Here is a 17,286-nt window from a genome sequence, read left to right as displayed (position 1 = left end):
GTGGATTGATAAAAAGATCAAACCAGCCTCAGAGAAAATACAGACAATCTGGATGGGGTGGGAGCACATGGAGGCTCATGTGCAAGGCAACTCAGCCATCGGGAACAAGACTTCACAGCACACGGGAGATAAAACCAATGCTCGGGGGGTCCCGGAGCCGGTTCCAAGGGCCGCTTGGCCCAAGTCCTGAGTTTATCCAACAAATGTCAGCGGTGCTGACACCTTTGGGAACGCAATAAAGTCCCTGCTAAGAAACATCACACGTTGCTTTAGCACAGACAAAACTTTGACTTGCAAACAGTCGTACTAGATAAACCAGCAACTAAGAATGTCACAGCTCTCATTAAGCCACGGGAGATGAGGATGTTTCAGTGGGCGCTGTCTGATTCCCACTTCCCGATTTCTTCATTTCTAGAGCACAACTCATGGAAGCGCATGAGAGCCAAGAAAAAAAAGAGAAAAGGAAAAAAAAATATAAAATAAACGGAACAAGAAGTATCCACAGTTTTCAGACATTCAGCTCCAGGGGGAAAACGCAAGAGTGCAATTTCATTCATAGCAAGCGAAGTTTCCATCCGAACATGGTTCCGTATCCTGTGACCTTCGCAGCGTTGCGGTTGATCCTCCCCCTGTAGCTCAGACACCCTCTCCCCCTCCCTTTTCCAGCTGCACACTTTTAAGTCATTTACTTGCAAAGTCTTTTGTTCATATTTCAGCATCTTTCTGCATCACCGGGGAGGGACACAGACGGGTCCGAGCACAAATACCGGTGGCACAGCGATGTATTTTTTTCCAAGGTTGGATGGGATGAAGCGAGTTTCCTTCTTCAACAGATGGAGAGAGCGCAGCAGAGTTCGCAAGAGTTACTTTCATTAAAGAGACCAAAGCAAAACCAGGCTCCTTTCCAAAACCACTTCACAGAGATATTCATCTATGAAATTTCTGAATAACTGGTTATCGAACACGGAGGAAAAACCTCCCCGGGCCCACTCAGAGCTCTGTACTTCTACGGTCCACAAAACACTTTGTCGTTATCATTCATTAATGTAGGCACTGCACATATTAACAAAAATGGCGACAATTTTGGTTTTCGCAGTAATAACGGCTGTTCCCAGGTACACGGTTTCTGTCCTGGGCTTTCAACGCCCTTTGCATTCAAAACACCCCTGTAATATACCTGCTGCTGCCCTCATTTTAAAGAGGCAGGTGTGGTTTTGTTTGTATTCATAAAGGCTTTATGGCACACAGAACTGAATTTACACCAACCAACAACCAAAACATTTTAGTAACAGTGCTAATGAAACATGTGAATAGCTCCTCTGTTTGTTTTTTTTTTTCTAAAAGCAAGAAAGAACATCGGGTAAGATCTGGTTTGGACACCAGATACTCTGAGCAGCAGAAGAGCAAAAGCACCACCCCAGTGTTCACCTGCAGCAAGAAAAGGACTTTGTGGAATTTCCTGTAACACCTGACTTTGCAAATTAAGGGCTAACGAGGAGGAGCATCCTCAAAGACACAAGAGTAATTTATCCCACTGTATTTAAAGCTCATCCAACGGGCATCTTAAATGCTCCCCGAATAAAGGCATCGTCGTATGGAACATGCCGCAGTTCCTTGAAATCGCCCATCAATTTGGTTTCCTCCCTGCCCTGCGCCGATCGAGATGAGGGGATCAATTAACGCCTCGACCTAATGACAATCCCCACCGCATCTCATTCAGATCCCTAAACCAACAAAGAGCAATTCCTGCAAAGGGCTCATTACCACAACCCGGGTCTCCCCTTGATTTCTCACCACTAAACCTCCATCAGCAGCAAACGGCACCAGATTTTATTAGCGCGATATCCAGACACGCTCGGAACTAAATTGAACGGGCTGGCGATTAAAACGTCGGCGTTGGCCACGTTATCCGCGGCACCATCCTCGCTGTTTCTAGAAGCGGTGGAACAGGACGGGTGGGACATTGGGAGGGTGAGAAATCACATTTCCATGACATGTCCGTGAGCATTACAAATGCCGACAGAAGGGGGAAACCTCCACGTGCCGCAGCGATCGCTTAAAGCCCCGTGTTCTGTTTTACCACATCGATCCACAACCACGGGACCAACAGCAGCACAAACGCAGCTTTTCAGCCTTCCCCCACACCACACAGGGGCTAAAACCCAAAGAAAACAGAAAACCATCTTCCTCAACAACCCCATTTGTATAATAAGGCCTAGTTTGTGCTGCTAATCACCCTCCCCCTTTTCAGGTGGCAAATAAAAGCTACAGCAAGAAAAACACGTTCATTACCCTCTTACGAAAACCCAGCAGTGACACTGAACTGGTTTGATTGACTGAGGTTTAGGATCGTCGGTTAGAAAACAATCGATCCGCTTGTTCGGAACGAGCAGTTGAGCAATTCAGCAGCTCCGGGTCTGTCGGGAACAAACCTCCCGGTCCCCTCGGGACCATCGGAGCAAAGAACCAGCCAGCGACTAATTCCCAGGCAACAAGTGTCGTTACTTTAAGTAGATTCAATGTGCAAGCGCTCCCCATCTATACATCGCATAGCTCCGTGGTTCACTCCCGGCATGAAAACTGTTGTCCAGTGACAGCAGCGCAAAAACCAAACCAAGCACCCTTCCCTGCTTCAAAGAGGCGAAGCCAAAAGGCTCTTCCTGGAAAAAAAAAAAAAAAAAAAAAACCAACACAAAAAACGCACTTCAAAATTAGGACTGATCCTGTCGCACCACTTCACGACCGTAGCTTAAAATCCACTCTTGGTTTCAAGTTAATCTGTTTATTTGGCTCCTTCTCAAGAGTCCAAAAGCTGCGGATGTGCCACAGGATGAGGCAGCTCGCTGGCCTAATTCAGCCCATTTCACGGGAATAAACGCCGAGCAGAAGTTGTTTCCGCGGCATTTAGCAACACCTTCAAAGAAAAACGTGGGAGAAAAAACACTCATTAAAGGAGAGGGGGGAACCCTGCGAATGTTTGAGATTTGCTGCTTGTAGTTGATGCCCCAGATTTCCTGCCCTGTTCTGGGCAGACACAAAAGGGCACCCACCAGATTGAACCTCAGCTGAGATTTACACCCAGGAGCAGCTCACATTCACATTTAGATTTGCTTCCATTCCTGCTGCCTCGCTTTAGAGTTTAACGACAGTCAATAGTCACTTTGATGGCAAGAAAAATCCAATCTTTTAAATGGCTCGAGTCCATTTGTAGCATCTACTTGGAAAAAAATACCAGCTGAGCTTCCTTGACACTCACTCGACATCAACATGTGTTTTCTGACTTTAAACACATCAAGAGTTTCGCTGACCACTACCTAGAGATTTCACAGAACAAAGGCTCTGTTTTGCTTTTGTAATATTGCTCGTTTTGGAAGGAGAAAGTAGGAATGAAGAATGGTCTCTAATGATGGAATTACAGTGAAGTCAAGACCCTTTTCTCCCATTTTCTGCCATAATTTTTATCCCTCAACAAATCAAACATAACTCTGTATTTGCTTCCATTGGCTGCAACATCTTGCCAACATTCAGAGAGCACGACTCCCATGATGTTGTAGAAATTCTCAAAAAGCAAGCATGAAATCTGCAAAAGTCATACAAAAATGGATTAAACACAGTCATAAGTAATGAATATCAACTGTGCACGGCATAGTGAAAGCTATTCAGAAGAACATGTGTTTAAACATACTTTCCATCTCAACAAGAGATGATTTTTTCACTCTTCATAAAGGCAGCTGAAGAAGTTGACCAGGCAAAGAGGTTCTTCCAAGTAAATTCCCAAAATGGGCAAAAATCAGTAAGTATTAAAAACACAAAAAGAAAAGTCAAGCCTTTTAAATAACACACAAAAAAGGAAAAGATACTAATGTGTAGCCTTTACCAGGAAAGGAAATCATTTAGAGCTAAGGAAACATGTCGTGGGGCTCCCTTGGTTGGGACTTGGGGAAAACCGGCTATCGCTGGTAAACTTCGTATAGAAACTCTACTGGAGTTACACTGAAAATTCCTTCTGCTTTTGGAAGAAACAGCAACACCGGAGCGGACGGAGGGTTCTGGGTCAGCTTTGGTCTTGCAACACCTGATGAATCTGCAACAGAGGGATTTTGGAGATGGAAAGGAAGAAAACTCTGCAATTCTTTCACCTCTTCCCATCCTTGTTCATAAGCTGTTAGTAGGAAGTGTACAGAGGACAAAAAGAAATACAAACTATTGCTGGAATATCAAACCCGTCTCCCAACAGCCCCTTCCCCCTTTTCTGGCAGCAGGATCCAGCTCCGAAACCCAGGGGATTAGCACTATCAAGAACTGCAGAAAACCAGATGATTCTCCAGCAATTCCACAGCCAGAGTTTGGAGCAAGTCATTGTTGCAAACAAACGGAACCACTTACACGCACAGAGGAATGATTAACTGTAAAAAAACCCTTAAAAGGTAGTTTTACATTGGAAACGTAAATGGTAATCCAATACATACAAACTCGAAATGTCAAAATGCAAAACTGTTCCGCTCAACCGCACCAGGGTGCGTGGCTGAGAAGTCTGTTTACACGGGGTATTAAACAGGCGTTGCCAAAAAGAGTGGCCAAAAGCTCGGCCCTAACTCTCCAAAACACACGGACGCTGCTGGGATCTGCAAACAGAGCAATAGCGACCGACTTGGTGACCTGAAGGCAACACAAAAGAGAAATTATCATCTATATACATAAGGCCAACAGTGCTGAAAACCCCCAGGGGAACAGGTTTAGCGACAAAATTAACGACAGCAATTTCAACTCATTGATCTGACAATCTAAGGGTAGTTCTACAAATACCTTCGCTCCAGACCTCACGTGCAGCGTTAACAAGAAAACTTTCAATGGCTGAGGGAAATGCCAATTTTGTTTGAAATCGCCACCAAAAGCATCACATTTCCCAAAACTGCAGCTGCTGACCCAGACACTTTTGCAATCTTTGACACACTCCCAAGAGTTTATTTCCTAGGATTCAAAACTGCCGCCCATCAATCAAGGTGCTTAGAAGATGCACCATACAAATGAGATCTGTATGCAGTATTTAAGTTACTTTTAAGCAGCACTTAAGGCGAAAGATCACAATCAGATCAAATACAGTATCAGTTGTTCAACCCAGAGAGGAAAAGGGGACTTAACTGAAATTTAAGAGCAATCGTCCAAGCCACGCTCAGCGAAATAACCACGCAGCCACCCCTGGGCTCCGCGCGCTCCGGCTGTAAATTACCTCATCTATTTTTCATGTTCCCAGCACTTTTCGGACCGTGCTGCGAGATCTGCATTTCAGCCTTTGCTAGAGACGACTCAAGGACAGAAGCGGCTGACGAACCCTCGCTGCGTCAAAAATGTCGGTATTAAATTTCTGCAGCCCAAACCATGAAGCTATTTACTGGAGCTTTATGCAAACTAATTAAATATAAGGCTCTCGTGGGACATGAGGAGAAAGAAAAGAATTAAGAGATAAATCACTGGCTTTTCTTTCCTCAGCAAATGTACACTTCAATTTAATATATTAAACCCCAAACCAGTCTGACAGTCCTTGGTCGGGCATAGACAGGCAGCATCCAAATCTCACATGGAACACGCTGCGCAGCATAAATTAATTATCTCTGCTTTACCGCAACTTGCACAAAGGAATTGGGAGAGACAATCCAGACAAGGGGATGAGCTTGAGATATCAAAGGCTCCATATGGAGACCGCAGAATCTCACTTTCCAGCTTCACAGAACCCGTAATCTCCGTGAGCACACGGTACAGGATGGTATCAAAGCGGCGCTTCCCTCCCCTGCTGACCCCGCGTGGTCTCGGCAGGAGAATTTCTACCCGGTGACACGCGGCCATGGCAGAGTTTCCTGCAAGAAAGAAGGACTTTCGACAAGTCTGGCAAGAAATGCCCACAGATACGGGCAACTCCTCCTCGGCGGGGCAGAGGGCACAGCCATGGGACCAACGCGGCACAGACTTCGCTTCCGTTATCTAGAGGCAAAAGGCTCAAGGTCACCGCGGTTCTGGGGGAAATCCACCCTGTCTGGCCACCTCAGCTTCTGCAGAAGACGGTGAGTTTGTAATGGAAGCTGCAGATACTGCAGACCATGGGATCGCTGGGCACTTGAGGTCGGGAGGGAGCTCAGGAGGGGTGTCCAGCCCAATGTCACAGAATCCCAGAATGTCGGGGGTTGGAAGGGACCTCGAAAGCTCACCCAGTGCAACCCCCCCGCCGGAGCAGGAACACCCAGCTGAGGTTACACAGAAGGTGTCCAGGCGGGTTGGAATGTCTGCAGAGAAGGAGACTCCACAGCCTCCCTGGGCAGCCTGGGCCAGGCTCTGGCACCCTCACCGGGAACAAGTTTCTTCTCATATTCAAGTGGAACCTCCTGTGTTCCAGTTTGCACCCATTCCAGTTTGCACCCATTGCCCCTTGTCCTATCACTGGCTGTCACCCAGAAGAGCCTGGCTGCATCCTCCTGACACTCCCCCTTTCCATATTGATCCCCATGAATGAGTCAGCCCTCAGTCTCCTCTTCTCCAGCTCCAGAGCCCCAGCTCCTCAGCCTTTCCTCACACGGGAGATGCTCCACTCCCTGCAGCATCTTCGTGGCTGCGCTGGACTCTCTCCAGCAGTTCCCTGTCCTGCTGGAGCTGAGGGGCCAGAACTGGACACAATATTCCAGATGCGGCCTCACCAGGGCAGAGCAGAGGGGCAGGAGAACCTCTCTGACCTACTGACCACCCCCTTCTAACCCACCCCAGGTCCCATTGCCCTTCCTGGCCACAAGGGCCCAGTGCTGGCTCATGGTCACCCTGCTGTCCCCAGGACCCCCAGCTCCCTTTCCCCTACACTGCTCATCATTTCCAAGGTCAGATCTTCACCCAAGGCCATACCCAGTGTGGTCCCAGGGACCTTCACGGATGGACACGCTGCACCCACAGACTGCAAACTGCTCCTCATCCCCACTGCACACATGCATCTGGAATATTGTGTCCAGTTCTGGTCCCTCAGCTCCAGCAGGACAGGGAACTGCTGGAGAGAGTCCAGCGCAGCCACGAAGATGCTGCAGGGAGTGGAGCATCTCCCGTGTGAGGAAAGGCTGAGGAGCTGGGGCTCTGGAGCTGGAGAAGAGGAGACTGAGGGGTGACTCATTCATGGGGATCAATATGGAAAGGGGGAGTGTCAGGAGGATGGAGCCAGGCTCTTCTGGGTGACAACCAGTGATAGGACAAGGGGCAATGGGTGCAAACTGGAACACAGGAGGTTCCACTTGAATATGAGAAGAAACTTGTTCCCGGTGAGGGTGCCAGAGCCTGGCCCAGGCTGCCCAGGGAGGCTGTGGAGTCTCCTTCTCTGCAGACATTCCAACCCGCCTGGACACCTTCTGTGTAACCTCAGCTGGGTGTTCCTGCTCCGGCGGGGGGGTTGCACTGGATGAGCTTTTGAGGTCCCTTCCAACCCCTGACATCCTGGGATTCTGTGATTCTGTGAAACCTCCACGTCCCCTGAGCACTGCACACTCAGTTTGATGTGTAAAACGCAAATAGGATGAAACGAGATTCTGAAGATGGAGACTAACATGGATCTCCCCTGCCAAAACCTGCACGCAGAAGCCACAGGAAGTACTAATTCCAACCCAAAAGAAGCAAAGAACCAACTGTTGGAAGACAACAACTAATACCCATCACTCACAGCCGTGGGAGAAGAAAAAGTTTCACTCATCAACACCCTGTCGCCCCTTTTACAAAAAAATTACCAAGTTCATTCAGCAACAGAAAAGCAAAAATTTTACATAATGACGATCTATTAACCACAACCAAACTATTCTTTAAATAGTTTTTTATTAACAACTTAGGACTATTAATTTTTTAAACAAAGCTCAGTCATTCCATTAGCAATAATTTAAGTGCTTAAGTGCATGTTTGTGGATTAATGGTTTTAAATGAAGCCTCTAAACACGGTTTCCAACGCGCGGCCAGAACGGAGTGTGGAAAGAAATGCAGTAAGCTTCTAAATGCCGGTAAAAAAAAAAAAAAAAAAAAAAAAAAAAATCAGAGAAAGAGATGATACCTTACGATTTCTGTAGCACCAACACGCGATTCATCTCGCTCCCACAGCGGCTGCTCCAAGGCAGCATTTCACAGCACAACGGAGAAAACACTAAACAGCCCGTGATCAGAGTTGACACCATTTCTATGCTGTTCAAGTCAGAATCTGATCAGGTCACCAGAATTTTTATGTAATGATCGTGGTGCGTTTAATGCCTGGGCAGCACCACATTCTGGATTTCATCTTTAGGACCATCTCATCTTCCCAATGCGGTCCAGAGAGCAGCACATCTCTGGAATTAGAGAGGTAGGAGGTCTCACCCCTCCCAAGTTCTCCTGTACAGCCAAATCACTCCCCAAACTCATAACCAAGGTGTCTACGAGATGTCCAGCAAGTTTCATGAATTTTTAAGAAGTGCTTACAACTCCAAAGCCTTCCCCCAAACCTGATACCTACAAGTGGAGGGTCAATGATCCTCGTTGTCAAAGCAGCTCGTCAAGTGCCGAAGCCAGGGGGAAAAATGGAAGTTCCCCGCTGTTCTTCGGAAGAAACGAGGTGGTGGGGAGAGGATCGTTGACGTATCATCATGTGTATTTTTGAGCTGCGTGGCCCATCGTGCAGCGAAAGTCCAACTGAGCAAGGGATGAACATCCCCAAAGTTGGCGCTGCCCCCTTCTCCCAGCTCTTCCTGATCCACGGACACAGCTCAGGTCCTCTTAACCTCATGTATTTAAGACAGGAGCATTTTATAAGGTAAAAAGCAATAAAAATAATCCATATGCCACAACAACAATTCACTTTTGGGACCACATTTACAGGTTGAATTGACATAAGCACCTGAGGAGATGAGCTGAGTCTCAGCAGTGACGGTCTCTGTACCCAGGAAAAGCTCATTTCCATCTTACCCATCTTGTTGGTCTTTTTTTTGAAAAGGAAGGGAAAAAACTTATTTTCTTTTCTAATGCATGAAAAAACTGAGAGCTGAGAAGATGCACTTCACAAATTCTAAAGCCTTGTTTCTCATCATTGTGTCCAATTCCCAAATATTGTGACTACGAGCTTGCATCTGTCACGCACACTTTGATGGGGTAAATAATGAAAGAACATTTAAGCCTCTAATTTTACACGGATTCAATTCCCATTTCCAAAGACGGCTAGAAAACAGGAATAGAAACTAAACTAGTAAAAAAGAAACACGCACTTCTCAATTTTTAATTGTAAGACCCCCCAAAAATTAAGGAAAGAATCAAAATAATATCCTACCCAGCTTTATATTTGCTCAGGTCAGCATTTTTAACATAAATGGCAAAACTACTTGTAGGTACAGAGTATTAGGGTCAGTGTAGGATGAGCATCTTGTAGGACAACATGTTTTAATGATTGGCAGTGAGCTGCCCGCCCAGGAGGAAAAAGAACCAAGCACATAATTGCAAAACAATATTTTAATTGTCAGTTTTAATCTAGGTTTCCTACTCAGCTTCAAATCACACTTTTTTAAAATCGCATTGATTTAACTCAATCAACCTCGCCTGCGGTCCATCCTTCCTGCATGCTGCCAGCACACCAAGCAAGTTTTAACCAATTAGATAAATCACTAAATCTCACAACTCCTAACACCGATACATCCAGCCACACACAAACCATAATTCTCTTTTGAAATAAGCTTTATGCTGAAACCTCTCCAAAAATAAGCACCTAAATAGACATTGCACCATCCTCCTTTTTTTAATTTTTTAATTTTTTTACCTAGGGCACATGATAGCCTGAAACCCAGCCAACTGAATTCTGCAGAACACTCACACGATCACTGCAAATATGCGTCTGACTCTTTATTGCCTTCGTTATGGCGATGAGAGTAACGCTGATGCCTTAGTTTTATTCATTTCTATATGTATGCATCTAGATGTGTGTGCATACACCCACACGCACTGCAGCCTTAAGGTGTTACGCTCAACAACGGTGAGGAAAACCAGGCAGGAATATTATGGACTCACCAAGAGCAAAATCCTGAATAATGGAACTTTCCAGCACAACCAGCTTTACAGGGACCCTCGGCACAGCCCCCATTGCTGCCAGTGCAAATATGCTCTTCTGACACTACACAGATTTTTAAGAGATTCCCATGATAGGAGGAGGATTAAAAAGCAATTAACCGGCTCTCATATTTCAACTGCAAAGCCATATTTTAAAACAGCAGACAGAAAAAGATGGATCTCTCGGAACTCAAAGATTTTCTTTTTTTACATTCTGTAAAAAAGCCCTTACCGTGATACCTTAAAACAGCATTACCACAGTAGGAACCTACCCCACGGGGACGAGAAAAAGCATTGCAAACCCGATCCAGCATTGTATTATGAAAAAGCCCTGCAAATTCCAGGCAATCTGCAAGCGATTTCCCCCTTCCCCACCCAAACATCCACTGCAAACTCCTACAATTGCAAGTCAGGGCTACACTAGCGAAAGAGATGAAAATAAAAACCATCCATACCTTTAACTTGAGTGTCATATTCAGCTATGATCTCCTTATCCTTTTTGAATTTTGCTGGCGACGTCATGTTTTCTTTTCCAAAAAAGATTAACCTCCAAACAGACCCACCCGAACACAAGACACAAATGCAATTTTGCTCCTCTCGATGCGACGCCTTGATTTTCCGCTTGTCCTTCCCCCCACAAAAAGGGAAGAAGAAGAAAAAAAAAAAAAAAAAATCAGTCCATGGAGAGAGGGTGTGAGACGGAGCACGGCAGCAGCAAAATGCAGATGTTAAGAGATCAGTGGATGGTAGAGACAGCAGTTTTGTCTCCCTGCACCAAAACCTTTAGCAGCAGCATCAGCCTAGCGAGATCCTGCAGCCCCCAAAGGCTCTTCCTGATTTCTAACGTTAATAGCACAGCCAGGGAGTGGAAGTCCTTCCGCACAACATGTTTTGTGTGGGTTTGGTTTGCCTTTTTCTTTTTTTTTTTTTTTTCAAATGGGCTCAGAGATGATGCAAATCAAATCCCCGACGAGAGCAGAAAGCAGAGGACAAGAAGCCGCTCCCTTTGGTTTGCTTGCCTGCAAATGCAAAAACAATATATAGAGATATATTTAGAAAATTAGAGCTTGCAGCCAGCAGTTGCCAGATGCGCAGCCAAAATTTGCGATCGAAAGGAAAACCCGCCCTGACATTGCAAATTGTCCTTTAAGGAACAGCATGTGGGAATTGCGGAGCGGGCAGGTAACCGGGGGAGCCAAGCCCCGTGCGGGGAGAAGGGGCTCGTCGGGAAAGCGGGGTCCCCAGGGGATGGAGGGGGGATGGAGGGAGGGGGGACCAGCCAGCGCTGCTCCGGCAGCCGGAACGCGGCTCGGGCCGCCGGACCCGGCCGGGCTGCAGCATCTCCCGCCGCGGCCGCACCGCGGGACCGGCCCCGGAGCTCCCGGGCGCACCAGCCCCGCCGGAGCGGCTCCACCCGCGGCTTTTCCTTCGGCAGCTCCGGGGCTTTTTTTTTTTTTTTTAATTATTTTTCTTTTTTTTTTTTTTTTTTTCCGGGGCACCAGGGGCAGAGCCGCCCGCTGCCGGGGCACCGCAACCCGGCATGTGCGAGGCAGCGGGAACCGCGGGCGGCGAGACACAACTTTTCTCCCTTCTTTTTTTTTTTTTTTTTAATTATTATTTTTCCCCCAGCCCCGTTTTTTCGGGGAAGGGAGGGGACGAGGCTGCAGCCCCCGCGGAAGATGCGCCTATAGGAGGAAAAAATAAATAAACACGGCACCCGCCGGATCCGCATCCCGCCCGGGAAGAACAATGAGGGCGGCGGGGAGAGGAAGCGGGGGGGGGTCCCGGGGGGAAACCGGGGCTGAGGGACGCGGCCCCGCGCCCCGCCTCAGGGCCGCGCTCACGGGAGGCGGCGGGGCCGGCCGGCGGGGGCTGCCCGCGGCCCCCCGGCGGGTCGGCAGCGGAGGGGAGGGGGCCCGGCGGCCGGGCGGGGCGATTACCTGGGCGCTGCGGAGCCGCCTCCCGCAGCCGGGCGTCCTCCGGCCGCTGGCGCCCGCCACCCGGTCCCCCTCACCGGCCCGCCGCCGCCCCGCCCCTCCGCTCGGTCCGACCAATCGGCGGAGAGCGATGGGCAAGAGCGACGAGCGCCCCGGCCAACCAGACCGCTCCAACTCTCAGCTGGGCCCACCCGCTTTCCCGCCGCTTGGCACCCGTAGCACCGCCCCTCCAGGATGGAGTGGGCGGGGCCCGGCGGAGCGTAGAAGGCTCCGCCCCAAAGGACTGCGCAGGGGCGGGGCGAGTCATGCAGAAAGACCGCCGGGCTGGCCAATAGAAGCAAAGCAAGGCGTGCCCCTCCACCAATACCCAGCCAGTAGGGGTGGTGCCACCCGCCTCCTCCAACGGCCAGCAGGGAGGGGGTGCGCCCCTCCCCTGCTCTCCACCAATCAGATTGGCCGGGCGGGGCCTCCCGCGCCCAATGGGAGGCTGCGGTCGGGAATTCAAACTGACAGGTGGGAGCGTGGTCATTTGCGCGGACGGGCCGGGCCGGGCCGGGGCCCGGGGGACGCAGCGGCGGGGCCGGACCGGACCGGGGGCGCCCGCCCGCCCGCCCGCCATGTCCGCCAGCAGCTGCACCTTCGAGGACCGGAGCGTGGCCGTGCTGTGCTGCCGCTTCTGCCGGCAGGTGCTGAGCTCGCGGGGGATGAAGGCCGCGCTGCTGGCAGACACCGACACCGACCTCTACTCCACCGACATCCCGCCCTCGGGGTAAGCGCCGGGCCTGAGGGCGGCTGGACCCGCGGGGACCCTCCGGCGGGACACGGCGACAGCCCCGAGGCCTCGTACGGGCGGCCCGGCTGCTGCAGCCTGTGCGCCCCAGGGCCTCAGGGCCTCACCGGCCGGTTCCCTTAACCCCCCCCCTCAAAACCTCCTGTCACCGGGAAAACGGCCCCAAACCGCACGGGTCAACCGTTTCCAGCTCCACCTGCCCTGGGGAAACCCCGGCAAAAGGGAGGCTGCTCCTTGTCGGGCAAATCAAAAGTCTAATTTAATCTCTTAGTGAGATTTGCTCTCGGAGAGCAGCTCCAGCTCCTTCCTCAAGCAAAGATTAGAATTTGAAATAAACCCCTGTAAACAGAACCAACCTGATCTCGCACTGGTTGCAGGATGACTCCGGCTGTGTGTTGCTTTCCCAGAGCAATATTTAAATGCTAAGGAAATAAGATTGCAAAATAACATGTTAATAAGAAAGTATGGGTTTAAAAAGAAGAGATAAGAAATCAAAGGTTGGGTTTTAAATGTCCTGGCCTTTAAGCTGTCGTTCTGCGGTCTCGTGCATCTCTTTCCGTTTCCATATGGGTATGGCTGGTACCTGATGGGGAAAAAGGAATTGCTGCTCTTGGGAAAGTTCAAAAAAAAAAAATACACATAAGATTTTAATTATGACATCATTTTGTTGTGACTTCAGAGCTGTATTATCAAAACATGACAGTTGTAATCAAACTGTAATGGTGACATCACTTGGTTGTGACTTCCAGCCTGTATTATCAAAGCATTACAATTGTAATCGTAGCCACATCTAAACTGTACTTTTACTTTCTTCCCATCTAGAACTGTTGACTTCATCGGAAGTTGCTATTTTACGGAAACCTGCAAATGCAAACTGAAGAACATCGCGTGTTTGAAGTGGTAAGAACTCCATTCAATGGCACTAACGCCTCCTCAAACACGCACAACAGCATTTAACCCTCTCACTGGAGACAGCTGCAGCGCGAGGGTTACGGGATGAACGAGCAGATTGCCGACTCCGTTTCAAATTTAATGCCGCTTGATAGAAACTCAGCCCCTACTTCTGGGCACGGCTGCCAGCCTGTTTCTGTGTGAGTCCCAAGCGGAAATGTGACAACCTTGTCAGCAGTCTGAGCGTACAGAAAAGCTTGTGTGCCACCTGCCTGATTAAATGTCTGCTTCAACACTGAGATAATCGTGCGAATAAGGCCGCAGTAAGAAGTAGTTACTCATATTCTAATTAATAGAACATCCTCTTGGCAGATCTAGTTGTTGCTAACAGATGGAACACGCTGTCGCTAAAGTTCTTGGAGTTCTTTTATCCTCTTTATTATGCCTGGTATTTAAGAGTAAAAACAACTCTCAAATAGCTCGCAGTTGAAACAATCCTTTCGGCTTCATAATCAAGACTTTTACCTCGTTCAGATTTAAACGGTGGGGGGGTTGTGATAGGAACATGGTATTTTATTTTTTAGACAGAAGGAGAGAAGCAGAAATATCTCACCAGAGCACATGACTGAGAAAGTAGAAAAATGATTGTTCTAGATTTCAGCCTAGGAGAGCAGGTAAAGCCTTTGGTGCTCTCAGTCTCGTTCCTCCTCCTGCTGATACTCTCCCGTGCACAGATGGGTTTTATGTGTTTGAGGAACTTCTACATTGATTCCGATGGAATCATCAGCCTTCCAAAAAATAAAATATACCACCATTTGTTGGCATGTAAACTACTCTGGATTACACAATTTAGGTTACTAAATACTTCTCTATGCCAAAGATCTAGAACTTAGATATTCTGTAACTCCTGACAGATGTTCCCTAAATATTTAAGATGCTTGTTTAAGTAAGTTTCCTTGACTTCATCAAAGTATGGCCACTACATAATGGTCTGGTACTGTGGCTACTTAACATTAGTTTGAGCTAGAAAACCCAACAATTTTATCTTTCCATCAGGCACTTGTGTTACTCATTATGTCTCTTTCCAGCGGTAACGTCGTGGGTTATCATGTTATTTCCCCCTGCAAACCCTGCCTGCTCTCCTGTAACAACGGCCACTTCTGGATGTTCCACAGCCAAGCGGTCTTCGGCATCAACAGACTAGACTCCTCTGGTAAGGAACACAAACATTTCTTTCTCTTCCCCTAAAATCTTGAATTCCAACTCCTCCTAATGAAGCATCTCAATATAGTTAAAGCATATGGAGGGAGTGTAACATATGGAGGCACGAGGAAAGTGTTACTGCAGTGCTAATCTCACAAACTACTTCGGGGGAGGCAGTTGTAGCTACTTTGCAAATGAACATTTCTAAGTGGGAATTTATCTTCAGCAGAAAATTTAACCTCCTGCTTTTGTGGACAGAAGTCAGGATTTTCTGAAGCAATAACCAGTATAAACACAGCCTCCAGCTGCTATTTCTAGCAGAACGTAGAGCTCTGCTGTGCTATTAGGCAGCTGGCCAACGGGCACTCTCTTTGGGTGAGTCATGTTGGCACTTTGACCCTGTATAACTGAGTCCTCACCAGCTCCCGCTGAAGTTACAGCTCATTTCTAGGCGGTTTTTTTCAGCCAGGTGCTGCTCGGATGCCAAGTGTCTTGCGTAATTTGCCTGGAGTCCTCAGGAGTGCGCAGCGTTCTGACAAATCATTTCTCCTCGCAGATGGGAGGAACTTCTTGTCTAAGCCTTTCAGTGTCACCTGTGTTTCAAATCAATGCCTTTACAAATAAATCAGCCATGAGGGGCTGATCAGTAGCTACATGAATTAGATGTATAAATACATCTGTGGGCAGGGACTTCTTTCAACTGTGCTATAAAACAACACTTCGGGAGAAAAATAGGCAATAGTCTGTATATATTCATCATGAACACGACTTACCAGGTTTTGCAATGATCAGTTATTTTCTCTGAAAACAGACCGTTGTGCAACCTAAAAATAAGGTCACAATCCAAAAAAAAGGGAGGTTTTTTTTACCTTCTCTGTCATCTTCCCTCCTTCCCACCAGGTGTCAATGTATTACTCTGGGGCAACTTGCCAGATTTGGAAGAAAGCGCAGATGAAGATACGTCCTGCATCTCTGAGGAGGAGTATATCAGATAAATGTTATCTACAAGATACTACAGTATCTTCCCTACATTCGTTAGGTTACTGTTTGGTTTGGATTTTTTTTTTTCCCTACTGGCCCATCAGACCTTAAACAATACAAGAAATCTGGAAAATAATCCTAAAAAAAGGAAGGTATCACCTTCCTCTTTCACTGTAGCCTGCCTTAGACTCTTGCATCTGCTCGATGTATATCTTCTGACTAAAGACACATCTTGGTTAGGTCTGGAAATGAGGACAGAAGGTGTTTTTATCGAGGTCTAACCTTGATTTGTTTTCACGTTTATGTCTCAACGGTTGATAATCCTTTACTGTACTTTTTCTTCTTTCCTCAAACAGTATTCACAGAGCAAAGTCTCTCAGTTGCTGCAAGTACAGCTTAAAAATCTAAAAAATATTCAGTCTCGCTAATGAATTTCTGAAAGAGCTCTGCTTTTGTGATCACACAGAGCGTTGCCCAGAGCTTCTGAGTACAGAGAATTGCTGACCAAGTGGCTTAAAGTCTCGGAGCTTTGGCTGTATGACCTGGCTCTCCTGCTTTTCACAGTTTGTTCTCATGCTGGATGCTCCTGAACACAAATCGGGAGCTGTCTCAGAATCTGCCCCTCTTCAGCTTTCAGTACTTTTAGGATCATGTAAAGATTGAGTTCTTTTTTTTTTTTTTTTCCCTGACAAAACCTTAATACTAAAATTACTTGATGTCTAATATAACTTCAAGACCACAGTGGAGTTTTTATTAAGCTCAACAATAAAATCCATCCAGTTCTGTGAGATTTCTTTTTTTTCCCTTTTATAAGGTAGGCATCCATCCAAAACAGAACTCAGTCATCCAATTAGGTGGTCTTAGAGGAAAAAAAAGAGATCCGGTTAAATATTTGGTGTTCATGCCTAACCTGACATCCTGAAGCGTACAGACAATCTGGTTCCTGTGAGGAGGGATGGATTCAAAGCTCATTATCGAACTTGTTACAGCCATAGATTTAACTTATGAACTAAATACTGTCCCCTTCAGATGGTCACCTGAAGGATGACCTTGAGAAAATTCGAGGTACAATCATGTAAGAGAACAGAGTGCCTTCCAGCACTTCCAGAGTGCGTTTTTAATTTTGGATGGATGCTGAACAAATCACTCTAAAGCCTCTTGTGATACTTTGAAGAGGTGCAATGAGGGCAGATCTGGATTGCCTCAGTATTTTTACTGCATGTTAAGTATTTCCTAATTAATGGTACTACCTCTTCTGCACTGTTTAAATGTATATTGGTGTATATATATGTATGTGTATGTCTTGGTTTGATTTCCTGTGTTATGTCTGCTCATTAAATAAAAGTTTTGGACTACGTAGTCCTCTGGCCTGTAATAAATATGGATGCGTGATGATATCAGATTATCAAA

General features: G+C 47.3%; 2 protein-coding genes across 4 annotated transcripts in view; one reads left to right on the top strand and one right to left on the bottom strand.

Annotated features, from left to right (window-relative positions):
• SRGAP2 (SLIT-ROBO Rho GTPase activating protein 2) overlaps positions 1 to 12,089 on the bottom strand; it is a 101,818-nt gene extending 89,729 nt beyond the window's left edge. For all 3 annotated transcript variants that reach the window (XM_065649279.1, XM_065649280.1, XM_065649281.1), the window contains exons 1-2: positions 12,015 to 12,089; positions 10,530 to 11,093 (exon numbers count right to left, since the gene is read on the bottom strand). In XM_065649279.1, coding sequence (XP_065505351.1) covers positions 10,530 to 10,596 — 67 coding nt within the window. In that variant the 5' untranslated portion in view covers positions 10,597 to 11,093; positions 12,015 to 12,089. The remainder of the gene's footprint in view (positions 1 to 10,529; positions 11,094 to 12,014) is intronic.
• A 466-nt stretch (positions 12,090 to 12,555) lies between these two features.
• FAM72A (family with sequence similarity 72 member A) lies at positions 12,556 to 15,890 on the top strand. The gene is made up of 4 exons (XM_065649634.1): positions 12,556 to 12,780; positions 13,624 to 13,701; positions 14,781 to 14,905; positions 15,796 to 15,890. The coding sequence occupies exons 1-4, from the start codon at positions 12,629 to 12,631 to the stop codon at positions 15,888 to 15,890; spliced, it is 450 nt and encodes a 149-aa protein (XP_065505706.1). The 5' UTR covers positions 12,556 to 12,628.
• Positions 15,891 to 17,286: the final 1,396 nt, after the last annotated feature.

Source organism: Caloenas nicobarica, chromosome 21 (genome assembly GCF_036013445.1).
Source record: "Caloenas nicobarica isolate bCalNic1 chromosome 21, bCalNic1.hap1, whole genome shotgun sequence".
In the NCBI taxonomy this organism is placed as follows: Eukaryota; Metazoa; Chordata; class Aves; order Columbiformes; family Columbidae; genus Caloenas; species Caloenas nicobarica.
Note: the sequence above shows the minus strand (reverse complement) of the source record. Positions and strands in the feature narration are given on the sequence as shown.